At 36.5% G+C, this 15,815-nt stretch overlaps 1 protein-coding gene across 5 annotated transcripts in view; it reads right to left on the bottom strand.

Moving 5' to 3' along the window:
• Positions 1 to 15,815, bottom strand: part of NSRP1 (nuclear speckle splicing regulatory protein 1) — a 67,762-nt gene that overhangs the window by 11,447 nt on the left and 40,500 nt on the right. For 4 of the 5 annotated variants that reach the window (XM_025363694.1, XM_025363695.1, XM_025363696.1 and 1 more), the window contains one exon: positions 3,325 to 3,381. In XM_025363694.1, the coding sequence (XP_025219479.1) occupies positions 3,325 to 3,381 (57 nt within the window). Of the gene's footprint in view, positions 1 to 3,324; positions 3,382 to 12,767; positions 12,864 to 15,815 lie in introns of all 5 variants that reach the window. The other variant, XM_025363697.1, reaches the window with a different exon arrangement.

Below are 15,815 nucleotides of genomic sequence, written 5' to 3'. Positions count from 1 at the left end.
AAGTGATTCTCCTGCCTCAGCCTCCTGAGCAGCTGGGACTACAGGTGCACACACCACCAGGCCCGGCTAATTTTTATATCAATACAGAACATTTTCAAACACAGAAGAAATATTTATAAAAACTGACTATATACTGGACCATAAAGTAAACCTCTACCTGTTTTAAAGGCATGAAACAATACAGTGCAGTGTCTTGGAACCCAAAATAATCATGTTAGGGACTCGGTGTGGTGGCTCATGCCTGTAACCCCAACACTTTGGGGGGCCAAGGTGGGCGGATCACCTGAGATCAGGAGACCAGCCTGGCCAACACGGTGAAACCCTGTCTCTACTAAAAATATAAAAATTAGCTGGGCATGGTGGTGCACACCTGTAATCCCAGCTATAAGGAGGCTGAGGCAGAAGAATCACTTGAACCCAGGAGGTGGAGGTTGCAGTGAGCCACTGCACTCCAGCCTACGTACAGAGCGAGACTCCATCTCAAAAACAAAAACAAAAACAAAACAAAACAAAAAAACCCCAAAAACAAACAAGCAAAAAAACAAAGTAATCACATCAGGAATGAATAACAAAAAGGTAATCAAAAACCTCCGTTATGTTCAGAAATTAATAATACATGGGTCAAACCAGAAATCATAATGCAAATCAGAAAATGTTTTGCATGAAACAACAAAAATATTGCCTATCAAAATCTATAAGACACAGCTACAGAAGTACTTAGAGGGAAACATATAGCATTAAATGCATATATCAGAAAAGAGAAAGAACAGAAAACAGAGAGCTATGCACCCATCTCAAACAGTTAGAAAAATAACAAAATAAACCCAAAGAAAATAGAATGAAGAAAACACTAATCTGTCAGGACAGAAAATGAAGCAGAAACGAACAAAATGTATACAGTATTATATTAGCTCATAGTATAAGGCTCGCCAAACCTTGGTATTATCAGACTTTTTCAATGTGGGTAATTATAGTGAAAGAAAAGGAAAACTACCCTATTCTGCCCAGTCTCACTTATGATGCAAAAATCTTCAATACTTAAAAACTTTCAAAAACTTCAGTAAGCCAAATGCAACAATATAAGAAAAGGATAACATTTTATGCTCATGTTAGGTTTATGCCACTTACGTGAAGTCACAGCAATTGATTTTCTAAAGTTAAGCTGACTTCACATTATTGGTATAAAACCAACATGGTCATGAAGTAGTATTCTTTCTGTATATAGTTTACCATTTAAACAAATAAACAACAAAACCCTCAAACTAAGAAAACAATTTCCTTAGATTAGCATCAAATATCTACCAGAGACCTACAGCAAATGTTTTATTTCCTGATGACATACTGAAAGTTTTCCCAATGAAATAGGGAATACGACAATAATGTTGCCATCATCGGTTCTGTAAACTTGAGGTTCTGATAAAAGAAGAAAAAAATCGTTTAAAGTACCCCATTTTAAAGAGCACTTTCTCTAAGATTCAGTAAATGCAATCAAGCTAGTATTCTTCATAGTAAAATGAAAAATAGCTTCAACTGGTATGGATAAAGACTCGACAAGCTGAATCAACCAAGTGGGGAACAAATGGAAGAGTATGTAATATACACGTGAGAAAAAAAAAACAGCAGAAAGCAGGTGAAAGGTGTAACAGTTGTAGCAGCATTCCTAATTTCCAAGCAAACTATGAAAAAGTCCCACTAAACAGATAAAGTGTCTTGAACAAGACAGAGTTAAGAATAAAATTAGATTTTGGATTCATGCTTTAAGTGAAGAAAAAAAGGCAGCATAAAAATGTTAAAATAATCCTGGAAAACAAGATACCTGTATTATCGTGGATAAGTTACCCAACTCTCCAGAACTAAGTCTCCCATTTCCATAGTGAGGAAGTTGAATTTAACGGTCTCTCTAAAATTCTGACTCAAAGCACTACAGTGTTTATATTAAATAATCAGTTTTTTTATGTTTTATGTGTATATTAAATCATTCTGAGGCTGCTGAGTTACACATTATATTTCACTGTGAAACTCTTGACATTATCTTAAAATGACTAAATATATCCTTCTGTGCTAATTCCTCCAGGAGGGTGTGAAACACAGTGGTTAAAAGCTTAGGTTCTGAAATTTCACTGTCTAGTTTTGAACACAGCCCTACCATTTATTAACTATGTGGTCTCATGCAAATCACATAAATCCTTCTTGCTTTCATTTCCTTAACTACAAAATAAGGATTATAAAAGCGTAATTATTGTAAGAATTAAAGATCATTCTTAAAACATAGTTGACATGATGCCTGGCACATACAAAGTGCTTAATAAACTCACCTTTATGCAGGTTTCCAGTTAGACAAAGAGGAAATAGTATCAAAAATTATAAAGCTAATGTGGAGGATAAATAATTTAAAATGAAAAAGAAAGGCACCTTGCTATTGTTTAATTTCATTACATTCTATAGCAGAAAATCTAAGATATACTAGTATAGAAGTAGAAAAATTAGTAAGTCTTCAGGCCTAGTTTGATATTTAGTAGTATGATCTTAAGGAGCACTTTATTCCTTCTGAGTTTCAGATTTCTTAATCAGGACTATGGGCAAGTTTGTGAGAATTGTAAAAGATAAATGTATGTAAAAAGTACTTGGAAACACTAAGGTACTAGCAACTCTTTTAAAATTATCAGGCCAGACACGGTGGCTCACGCCTGTAATCCCAGCATTTTGGGAGGCTGAGGTGGGCGGATCACCTGAGGTCAGGGGTTTCAGAACAGCCTGACCAATATGGTGAAACCCCGTCTCTACTAAAAACACAAAAATTAGCTGGGCGTGGTGGTATGCGCCTTTAGTCCCAGCTACTTGGGAGGCTGAGACAGGAGAACTGTTTGAACCCAGGAGACGGAGACTGCAGTGAGCCGAGAGTGTACCACGGCACTCCAGCCTGGGCAACAGAGCAAGACTCCATCTCAAAAATAAATAAATAAATAAATCTCTATGTCTATATATTTTTATCTATCTCTGATATTCTTCTTTCTTGGCAGATGAGTTTCAAATAATGATAAGTTTGTGAAACCATTTTGATTGTGAAAAGGTTTTTTTCCCCAAGTAAGCTCACTAGCAAGAATTCAATAATAACAATAGGCCAAACAATCCATTATTAGACTAATGAGTCATCTACAAGCAGAACTGGTTTAATCTATAGCACAGCAATAAGGAGCTAATTCTTCATTGTGTTTTTCCTTAAATCTACTCTGTTTTAGTCTCAGCACCTAGATACCAAAACTGATGCTTAAAAATGAGCCAAAATGCTTCACTGAATGCACTTATCCCAGTCTTCTACCTTACCTGTTTCATGGCCTGCTTCTTAGCAGCTTCCCTCTGAAGGCTTTCACTCACGGAGGTCTATCAAACAGAAATATATTATCACTTTTTAAAAAAATTTAAAATTTCTTTTCCAGTACGAGTGTCCCCTGTCTAAAATACGTGGAACCAGAAATGTTTTGTATTTCAGATTTTTAAAATACTCAGTGGTTCAGCATCCCAAATCTGAAAATCTGATATCTGATGCTCCAATGAGCATTTCCTCTGAGCTTCACATTAGTGCTCAAAAAAGTTTTAGATTTTAGAACATTCAGGATTTTCGATTTTCATATTTGGGATGCTCAACCTGTTTTCTGGTTGGCAATGGTGCCTTACTTATAGCTAAAAGTAAAAAGATAATAATATGAATTAAACTAACATTTTCAGGTGCCCACTTATAGCTAAAAGTAAAAAGATAATAATACGAATTAAACTAACATTTTCAGGGTTTCTCCCCTTAACTTCAGGAAATAAATGAATTTGCATTGTAAATCCTCAGAATAGATTATAAGGTGTCAGAGAAAATAGAATGGTACAGGAAAAAATGAGGAAACATGAATTTTTAATCCTAACCTCACTACTGTCATTCAACCTTTATGGATTTCAATTTGCTTCATGTGAACATGAGAGACAGAGAGAGAGAGAGAGAGAGAGAGAGAGAGAGAGAGAGAGTGTGTGTGTGTGTGTATGTGTTTGAGTGTGTGAAATGGGGAAAGACTGGACTAGATAATATTTCAGGTACCTTCCAACACTAAAATGGTATGATTCCCAGCTTACAAAAAGCAAATTATTTTAACATTCACCACTCAATATAGTGTATCAAGCTCTTGGTTTACGCTTAAAGCTTAGGGACAGCAGTAACTATTCGTGGCTATAATCATTCAAAAACTATGTACTGAAAAGCCTTCCATACCAGGCATACTTAGGTCCTGAGGATAGTGAAAAAGCAAGAACAGTCTCTGTCTTAAGGCCAGAGACTGAAACAAGATCTTGCTTCAGATAAATGGTCTGAAAGGGAAGACAATTAAAGAGATAATTATAATATATGGACAGGCACGGTGGCTCATGCCTGTAATCCCAGCACTTTGGGAGGCTGAGGCGGGCGGATCACTTAAGGCCAGGAGTTTGAGACCAGTCTGGCCAACACGTTGAAACCCTATCTCTACTAAAAATACAAAAATGAGCTGGGAGTGTTGGAGCACACTTGTAATTCCAGCTACTTGGAAGGTTGAGACATGAGAATCACTTGAACCGGGAGGCAGACGTTGCAGTGAGCCGAGATTGTGCCACCGCACTCCAGCCTGGGCAACAGAACCAGGCTCCATCTCAAAAAAAAAAAAAAAAAGGGGGGGAATTACAATATAAATGTGATAAGCAATATAATAAAGGAATAAACAAAGGGCTGGGAAGCCCAGGGCAGAGAAGGCAACTAGATGTATATGAAGAATCAGGAATCCCTTTCCAAAAGAGATATGACATTAGATGAGAATCAAAGAGAATAAAAATGTAAAAGAATGCAAGAGGAAGACAGGAAGTAGTCATCACATGGGCAAAAGTAAAGATTACATACAGCTAAGAAAAAAAAAATACTTAAGAAAAATATGTTTCCTTAAAAGTATCAGGCTTTAATCATCAGGGAAATGTAAATCAGAACCACTATAAGATAACACTTCAGACCTGTTAGAATAGCTATTATAAAAAAGTCAGAAAATAACAAAGGTTAGCATAGTGTCAGAAAAGGGAATTCTTGTATACTACTGGTGCAGATGTAGGCTGGTACAGTCAATATGGAAAACAGTATGGAGGTTTATAAACAAATTAAAAATAGAACTACCATACAGCCTAGCAGTCCCTCTTGGCATATAGCCAAAGGAAATGAAGCCACCACCTGGTAAAGGTATCATGTTCACTCCCATGTTCACTGCAGCATTATTTGCAATAGCCAGGTATGGAAACAACCTAAGTGTTCATTGACGAATGGATAAAGAAACTGTGGTACATATGTATGATGGAGTATTATTCAGCCTTTAAAAAGGAGATCCTACCATTTGCACAACATGAATGAACCTGGAGGACATTATGCTACATGGTAAGCCAAATACAAAAAGAAAAAAAGTACCTGACATCACTTGTAAGTGGAATCTCTGAGAGATAAAGAACTTAAAAACAATGGTTACTAGGGGTGGGGTGGGAGGAAATGGGGAGAGGCAGGGATGTAACAAGATGAACAAGTCTAGAGATCTAACGTACCACATGAGGACAATACATAATAAAATTGTACTATATATGGTATTCATGCTAACTGAGTAAATTGTAGCTGCTCTTGCCACAGAAACAAAAGAAGTATGTAAGATAATGGATATGTTAATTTGCTTTACTGTAGTAACCTTTTTACCATCTATATCCCATAACATTGTTATATACCTTAAATATGCACAATAAAAATTTTTTTAAAGTATCAGGATTTGCAAATATACTGACACTGAACTGTATAAAGGGTGAATTTTATGCTATGTGAATTACATCTTTTTATGGCTAGGGCTACATGGGTTATCCCTGTCCGTCTCAATTTTGCTGTCTAAAACTGCTGTTTAAAAAAAAATGAAGTCTTAAATATAGATAAAAACATGTCTAAGTAACATATATATTAAACATATATACGTTTAAACATATTAACATATATATGTTTAAATATAATCCTCAGCTCTAGAATTATAGTAGTCTAGTTTATTAACACTTGCTATCTTCAGTTGTATTGTATCAGCAATTGGTGCTTTTTTTTTTCATGGTAATAACCAGAACAAAATAGTTCTCTATGACCACAGACAAATAAATTTAATACACAAAGGTCTTACAATATAGTACATATTTAATAAATTAAATAAGTATGCAAAGAACTAAAGACATTTTAGGTGATGGTAAACTGACTAATTGGGGGAAAGATGTTGATAACAAAAGCAGTAACAGCTGCTAACATGTATTGAGCTAGGTGCTATGCTAAGTACACTAGCTGTGTATTACATGTATTACTCATTTAATGCAAATTTCTGTTACATGTAATATGACACTTTCATTCATTAGAATATCAATTTTAAATACCAAAACTGAAAGTAACAGTAAATATTTCCAATGTATTTTCATGTCTGTATTTCTAATTAGTATGAATGAAAAATGTTTTTCTTGACCACTGAGTTGATGTCTTCAGGACTGACTGAGAATACATCTCCAAATGCTGGATGTTTTCCTCTTTTACTTGCTTTTATTAGTTTTTCCTATCTCCTCCTTCAGTCTGTCACCTTTAATCTGTCAGAGTTTACCTGCTGCCTTTCAAACTGGATGCTTCAATCTAAACTATGTAACCTGGTTATTATAGAGGATACTCAGAGAAATAAAATAACTTTCAAAAAGAAAACTTGGGAAAGAAAAACACAAGGCTATACTTTTTCAGATTTTTATAAAGTATAGAATAAACAGACTGGGAAAGGCCTTTCCAATGTAATCTGTATCTATTTTGAGATATCTCAAAAGATTTTGTTTCTATGTTTACAGCTGTTTAGAAGAATGAAATATGACTGTTGAAAAAACAAGCTGTTACTACTTACACAGGAAGGTAACATAATGGAAGGAGTGCAATAGTTTTACATATTCTATTCACAAACTTATATCCCTAGAATTCAACAGCATCAGTGGATAACTCTGAACCTAACCTGAAAAAGTAGGGAAGATTGACGATCTTCTTCTGAAGGTCATTTGATTCTCAATTTTCTAAATAAAGGTACTTTAACAATGAATGACTACTAAGGATGATGATTAAAATGCCAAAAACCTGTTTAAACAAATACAAAAAGCTTAAAAGAGTAGCAGTAAAACTTACTTTTTTCTATAATAGCAACCCTACATAAAAATACATAAAATGATCTTCTATATAACATAAAAAACTCATCTAGATTCAGATCAGACAGAAAAATAACTAGTACAATTAAAGGTAAAATCAGTAAGATCTTTTTTTTTTTCTTTGAGATGGAGTCTTGCTCTGCGGCCCAGGCTGGAGTGCAATGGCGCAATCTCGGCTCACTGCAACCTCCGCCTCCCGGGTTCAAGTGATTTTCCTGCTTCAGTCTCCTGAGTAGCTGGGATTACAGGTGCGCACCACCATGCCCAGCTAATTTTTGTATTTTTAGTAGAGACAGGTTTCACCATACTGGTCAGGGTGGTCTCAAACTCCTGACCTCATGATCCGCCGGCCTCGGCCTCCCAAAGTGCTGGGATTACAGGCGTGAGCCACTGTGCCTGGCCAGATCTTATGTTTTTAAAGGTCAAGTCTTTTTACATTTTTAGAGGTATCCCTAAAATACTAATACAGTATACATACACAACAGAATAGTATTTGGCCATAAAAAGAATGAAACCATGTCATTTACAGCAACATGGAAGGAACTTGAGGTCATTATCTTAAGTAAAATAAGGCACACACAAAAAGATAAACATCATATGTTCTCAACTGCATGTGGGAGCTAAAATAAATTTGATCACACGGAGGTAGGGTGAAAAGGTAGATAACAAGAGACTGAGAAGGGTAAGTGAGGGAAGTGGGGAGGATGAAGAGAAGCTGGTTAAAGGGTACAAACATACAGTAAGATAGAAGGAATATATTCAGTGTTTCACAGAAGAGTAAGGTGACTACCCTTTTTGTTTGTTTGAGATGGAGTCTTGCTCTGCTGCCCAGGCTGGAGTGCAGTAGTGTGATTTCAGCTCACTGAAACCTCTGCCTCCCGGGTTCAAGCAATTCTCCTGCCTCAGCCTCCTGAGTAGCTGGGATTACAAGGACGCACCACCACGCCTGGCTAATTTTTTTGTATTTTTAGTAGAGATGGGGTTCCACCATGATGGCTAGGCTGGTCTCAAACTCCTGGCCTCAAGTGATCTGCCTACCTCGGCCTCCCAAAGTGTTGGGATTACAGGCATGAGCCACTGCGCCCAGCCAGGGTGACTATACTTAACAGAAACGTATTGTACTTGGGTAACAAACACTAATTGCCGCCTTGATCCCTAAACATTATATACATGTAACAAAATCTCACAGGTACCCCATAAACTTGTATAAAATTTTTTAAAATACTAACACAAATTTTAAGAGAACTTTTAAATCATAAATCAGGGAAGGGTTGATCTTACTGAACTCAGCAAGAGAAGAATAGATTTCATGTGTGTCCTATGAATAAAACAAAATTTAAATATAACTGCAAAGATTATTAATCTCTAACTTCAGAGTTCCTATACTGTATAGCATAAGGAGGACGTACAGAATAACGTTCACAAGCATAGGCTCAGAAACAGTCTACAACTGTTCTCTCTCTTGCTAGCTTGTTATTCTAGGTGTGCTAATTTCTTCCTGTTTCAGTTTCCTCATCTATATATTAGTACCTACCTCACAAAGGTTAGCTACCATTTTTGTTATTATTACATTTCTGTTTAAAAATATATGGCTGAAGAAATGCTTATATTTAAACAAATCAAAATTAAGTTATGAGAACACAGTAGCTATACTTTTTTTTTTTTCTTGGAGTATTATAGTTAAAATTATTCACCAGAAAAGCATGCAAACAATATTCCTCTTTATAGTACATTTATCAGTGTGCTTAATAAAATGTAAGGTTGGTATTTATTTGAAGTGACATTAATATAATTATATTTCCATTTACTGAATTAGAAAAATCTATTCTGCTGAATATTTAAAAGGCTGTATATGTTTTCTTTTGTGTTAAGATTCTTTAAGGTTTTATGTTCAGTATGTCCATAAACAGGAAAATGTAGGATGCACATATTTGAATACTTAATTAACCATGGGAGCTGTAGCATAACTAGAAATGGGTTTTCTAGAATTGATAGTGGCTTTACTAGGAACTATTCATAAACAAAAATACACTGCCCCCAAACCTGAGTAGGTTAGAGAGTATTCTCCTTTGAGGGTATCCTCTGCTGTGCTGCTATAATCAAATGGCAAGATACCAAGGACACGCCAAATGAACAGACATTTGTTTTTAATAATTGCCCCGGTTTGGGGTGAGAAGGGGAAGTACTTGTTTAAAAAAGCGTATTTTTAAACTTCAAAGAAATGTACAGTTAAGTACTGCGTACCCTTTACCTAACCTCTCCCAATGTTAGTAAGTTGCATAGAGTACAATATCAACACCAGTGAACTGACACTGGTACACACACACTGCTTATTCAGATTTCACCATTTTTATACATATACATCTGTGCGTGTATGTGTGTAGTCCCATGCCATTTTATAACACATAGCTTCATGTAACTACCACCACAATCAAGACACTTAATTGTACCAGTCACCATAATACTCCTTTGCACTACTCCTTTATAAGCCATACTCATCCTCCTCCGTCTCTAATCCCTGGCAACCATTATCTCTGTGTTTGACGAATGTTAAATAAATTGAATTATGCAGTATATCCTTTTGAGATTGGATCTTTTCTATCAGCATTATTTTCAAGGATATTTTGTATTTTGTTTAGTATAAACATTGCAAAAACATTTCGTTCTTGCCACAAAATATCTTAGCTTACAAGTTATCTAGGGAAAAACAGCTGTTTAAAAAAAGATGAAGGCTGAATATGACCAAACCACACAATACAGTCATTAATTGACTCATTTCAGAATTAGTAGGTAGACAATTATTCTAATTCTATGCCTGAGGACCAGTTTGCAGTGTAACACAGGAGAATATTCATTAAAAGTGGCTTCTTTTTTCTTTTTTTTGAGACAGGGTCCTGCTCTGTTGTCCAGGCTGGAGTGCAGTGGCATGATCACAGTTCACTGCAGCCTCAACTTCCCGGGCTCAAGCAATCCTCCTGCCTCAGCTTCTGGAGTAGCTGGGACTACAGATGTATGTCACCACATCCAGCTAATTTTTTAATTTTTTTGTAGAGACAGGGTCTTACTTTGTTGCCCAGGCTGGTCTCAAACCCCTGGGCTCAAGCAATCCTCCCAACTTTGCCTCCCAAAGTGCTGGGATTACAGGCATAAGCCACCATGCTCAGCCAATGGTGCCTTCTAATAAAATCATTAGTTTTAAATTTAGGGAGACAAAATTTACTTCCTATAAGGGACTTTATCTCAAAGGAAAAAAAAATCAACTCATAAACAGGTTCAAATGCAAACATTAGAACTTTTGTAAAAGTACAAAAAACACACTAATATCTCAAGATAGGTTCTTCATCAAAATCTCAGGAAAATACCTTTCCAAAAATCTGAAGTAGCAGCTCCTTCCAAATGTTTAAAGTTAATTCACTAAACATGCTGAGAGCCTAACATGTGGACAGCACTTAGACTAGGTGCTACAAAAAGATTACAATCTAGTGGGAAAGGAGCCATATTTGGTCAACATTTAAATTTATGTCTAAGAGTTAGTAGGTTCCAGTTAGCTTTAATTCCAAATAAGAAAGGAACCCACAAAAAAAGGGAAGAAAGTGGCTGGTCTATTTTACAAACAAAATTAACATAAACAATACTTCGCACACACGCACACGCACACACACACACATACATATTATAAGGGTTAAAAATGTGGTCACTGGCCGGGTGCAGTGGCTCATGCCTGTAATCCCAGCACTTTGGGAGGTGGAGGTGGGCAGATCACCTGAGGTCAAGAGTTCAAGACCAGCCTTGCCAACATGGTGAAACCTCGTCTCTACTAAAAATAAAAAAAAAATTAGTTGGGAATGGTGGCGTGCGCCTGTAGTCCCAGCTACTTGGGGAGGCTGAGGCAGAACTGCTTGAACCCAGGAGGTGGAGGTTGCAGTGAGTGGAGATCGCGCCACTGCACTCTAGCCTGAGTGACAGAGGGAGACTCTATCTCAAAAACCAAACCAAACAAAACAAAAAAAACAAAAAGTGGTCAAAGTATAGGCACCATAAACTGCAGAATTAAGAAAAACACTGCAACTAGATTTCTTAGTTTTCCTCTCCCTCCATTGTTCTGTGTAGAGAATAAAAATTAGTTAATCAATCTAATACTTGCTTCATTTTGAATAGCAGTCAGATATGACCTAAAAGGGAGACTTACAAAAAATCAAAAAACCTTTACAGTTAGCTCAGATAAATCGAAGAGAAAATAAAAGACTATGGACCTTTGTTGTGTCACTATACAATTTTAAACTGATTACCTCCTGGGCGGTAGTAACCATCAGAAAAGAATCAGGGCCGGGCACAGTGGCTCACGCCTGTAATCCCAGCACTTTGGGAGGCTGAGGAGGGTGGACTGCTTAAGCTCAGGAATTCGAGACCAGGCTGGCTGTGAAACCCCGTCCCTACTAAAAATACAAAAAAAATTTGCATTTCTCTGATGGCCAGTGATGATGAGCATTTTTTCATGTATCTGTTGGCTGTATGAATGTCTTCTTTTGAGAAATATCTGTTCATATCCTTTACCCACTTTTTGATGGGGTTGTTTTTTTCTTGTAAATTTGTTTGAGTTCTTTGTAGGTTCTGGATATTATTAGCCCTTTGTCTGATGAGTAGATTGCAAAAATTTTCTCCCATTCTGTAGGTTGCCTGTTCACTCTGATGGTAGTTTCTTTTGCTGTGCAGAAGCTCTTTAGTTTAATTAGATCCTATTTGTCAATTTTGGCTTTTGTTGCCAATGAGATACCATCTCACACCAGTTAGAATGGCAATCATTAAAAAGTCAGGAAACAACAGGTGCTGGAGAGGATGTGGAGAAATAGGAACACTTTTACACTGTTGGTGGGATTGTAAACTAGTTCAACCATTATAGAAAACAGTATGGCGATTCCTCAAGGATCTAGAACTAGAAGTACCATATGACCCAGCCATCCCATTACTGGGTATATACTCAAAGGATTATAAATCGTGCTGCTATAAAGACACATGCACACGTATGTTTATTGCAGCACTATTCACAATAGCAAAGACTTGGAATCAACCCAAATGTCCATCAGTGACAGATTGGATTAAGAAAATGTGGCACATATACACTATGGAATACTATGCAGCCATAAAAAAGGATGAGTTTGTGTCCTTCGTAGGGTCATGGATGCAGCTGGAAACCATCATTCTCAGCAAAATATCGCAAGAACAGAAAACCAAACACTGCATGTTCTCATTCATAGGTGGGAACTGAACAATGAGATCACTTGGACTCGGGAAGGGGACCATCACACACCGGGGTCTATCACGGGGAGGGGGGAGGGGGGAGGGATTGCATTGGGAATTATACCTGATGTAAATGACGAGTTGATGGGTGCTGACGAGTTGATGGGTGCAGCACACCAACATGGCACAAGTATACATATGTAACAAACCTGCATGTTATGCACATGTACCCTAGAACTTAAAGTATAATAATTTTGGAAAAAAAAAAAAAATTAGCCGGGTGTGGTGGCACATGCCCGTAATCCCAGCACTTTGGGAGGCCGAGGCGGGCAGATCACTTGAGCTCAGGAGTTCGAGACCAGCCTGGCCAACATGGTAAAGTCCCGTTTCCACTAAAAATAAAAAAAAAAGATTAGCCAGGCATGGTGGCATGTGCCTGTAATCCCAGCTATTCAGGAGGCTGAGGCAGGAGAATCGCTTGAACCCGGGAGGCAGAGGTTTCAGTGAGCTGAGATCATGCCCCTGCACTCCAGTCTGGATGACAGAGTGAGACTTGGTCTCAAAAAAAAAAAAAGGAATTAGGTCTGTATTATTGGTACTCCTTCAGCAGGAAACAAAACATAGTCTAATGACACTGAAAAAATTATAGATACTAGACCATTATTTATATTATTAAATTACCTTCAATCATAAATTTATTTTAACACAAAAATTTAGTAATGGGTTCTGAGTTTTTTCTTTTTGCAGAAATAATTATTCCATAACTAATAAAGCACAATGGGACATATGAGCTTCTTTCTTAAATAAAATTGTACCTACCCAATTATCCATAATGGCTCTTAGCTAAACAAAAACAGTTCAAGAACCAATCCTTCTTTCAAATGGCTCACGGCTAAAATTTTCTGTTGTGCTGAGAACTTCCTGTTCTTTTGTTCTTTTTTAAACTTAGTAACAGATCACTTATTAAAAGTCTTATAACTCAGCAATCTCTACTAGGGGCCTTATTTGTCCATATTCACACAACTCTTTTAAGTACACAGTTTAAGAGCTGTGATGAGTACCTAACATTTTCATTACATAAGCTCAGACCTAAGACAAACACTACAACAGAAAAAAATAGACACAGATGGCCAGGTGCAGTGGCTCACGCCCGTAATCCCAGCACTTTGGGAGGCTGAGGTGGGCGGATCACGAGGTAGGGAGATCAAGACCATCCTGGCTAACAGGGGGAAACCCCATCTTTACTAAAAATAAAAAATAAAAAAACTAGCCAGGCATGGTGGTACATGCCTGTAGTCCCAGCTACTCGGGAGGCTGAGGCAGGAGAATCGCCTGAACCTGGGAGACAGAGGTTGCAGTGAGCTGAGATTGCACCACTGCACTCCAGCCTGGGTAACAACGTAAGACTCCGTCTCAAAAAAAAAAAAGACAAGGCTATGAAGAGAAAATTTAGAGAAAATATACATGACTCTTAACTATATTAAAAATATTCAATCTTAGCAATAACTACAGAGGTGAAAATAAAAATATTAACTTTTATCACCTATCATGTTGGTAAAGATTTTAAAAATGATATTACTCAACCCTGGCAAGGTATACTGGCAAGCAAAGACATACTCTTACAACATAAAAATGTGACAGGGAAAATGTCACAGAGAGATCATTTCATCCATAGCTGTGTTTTTAGAATGGTTCTAAATACGAACAAAAGAAAAATTACACTTCCTATCCAAAAGGATCTGAATGTATCATCTTTGACAAGTCATACTTCAACAGTTCACCACTGATGACTCAAATCCCATACATAGGACAAGATTCTCATAATCTAACTGTCTTACAATACTGTACCTCATCACAAAAGGAAAACTTTGTTTTCCACATTTTTCTTTAATATTCAAACATTTAGGTTTTGAAGAATATGCAAGTAAACTAAAAATGTGTCTATTTGAAACAATTCCATAGGAAAGCAACAGGGTAAAAATTTCCCCAAAATATGCATTAGATATATTATAAAGCCACAGAAATTAAAACAGTATATATAATAGTGCTAATACAGTACAAAGCAGATCCATAGACAAGAGACAAAAATGAACACAAGCATATACAGAAAACTAGTATAAGAAAGAAGTGACATTTCTAATAATTAGAAAAATGACTATTTAAACAGACACCTTAAGCGACCCAGCCATTGCATGCATAGGTATTTACTTAAGAGAAATGAAAGCCTATGTACACATAAAGAATTGTATACAAACGTTTATAGCCAGTTTACTTGTAATAGCCAAAACCCAGAAACATATATACTTTGTATGGGGGGGTTATCTACTTCTTTCAGCATAGTTTGAGATTAATTCACATCATGTATCAAGTCTGTTCTTTCTTGCCAAGTAGTGTTTCCATTGTATAGACATGGCACAAATTGTTTATCCATTCACCTGTTAATGGTCTTCTCAAAGTAAGGCTGTCTTTGATTCCTGGTTACGCATGAGAAAAGGCCCTAATCCTAACAAAGCCCCTTAATAGCTTCTGAAATTTTAGCTTCTCTCAGAAGTGAAGATATTTTAGTTTTAACTTGAATTATCTATAAATTCATTTTCATAATGTATAATAAATATCCTTGAGAGCAGAGATCTGTCTTATTCAGCCTTCTACTTACTACCAGTAGTATCCAGTACAGTGTCTTCTACACATCAGATGATCAAGAATGATGGTTCAAGTGTTTAACAAGAAAACCATTTTACAAAATTATGTTTCTAGACCAACCAAGAACTCAAACAAAATCAGAAATGAAAAAGGAGACATTACAATTGATACTACAGAAATACAAAAGATCATCAGAGACTACTATGAACTACTATACACCAACAAACTGAAAAACCTAAAGGAAATGGACAAATTCTTGGACACATACAACCTATCAAGATTGAATCAGGAAGAAATAGAAAACCTGAACAAATAACGAGTAATGAGATTGAATTAGTAACAACAAATCTAAAAAAGAAAAGCCCAGGATCTGATGCCTTCACTGCCAAAGTCTACTAAACTTACAAAGAATACCAATTCTCCTCAAACTATTCCAAAAAATAAAAGAGGAGGGAATTCTTCCTAACTCTTTCTGTGAAGCCCTGAAACTAAAACCAGACAAGGGCACAACATTAAAAAACAAAACAAAACAAAACAAAAAAATTATAGGCCATAGTTGAACATAGATGCAAAAGTCTTCAACAAAATACTATCAAACCAAATCCAACAGTACATCAAAAGGACAATATACCACAATCAAGTGGGATTTATCCCTGAGTCGTAAAGATAATTTACCATATGCAAATCAATAAACATAATAT

Source organism: Theropithecus gelada, chromosome 16 (assembly GCF_003255815.1).
Source record: "Theropithecus gelada isolate Dixy chromosome 16, Tgel_1.0, whole genome shotgun sequence".
In the NCBI taxonomy this organism is placed as follows: Eukaryota; Metazoa; Chordata; class Mammalia; order Primates; family Cercopithecidae; genus Theropithecus; species Theropithecus gelada.
This window is presented reverse-complemented; position numbering and strand designations above follow the sequence as displayed.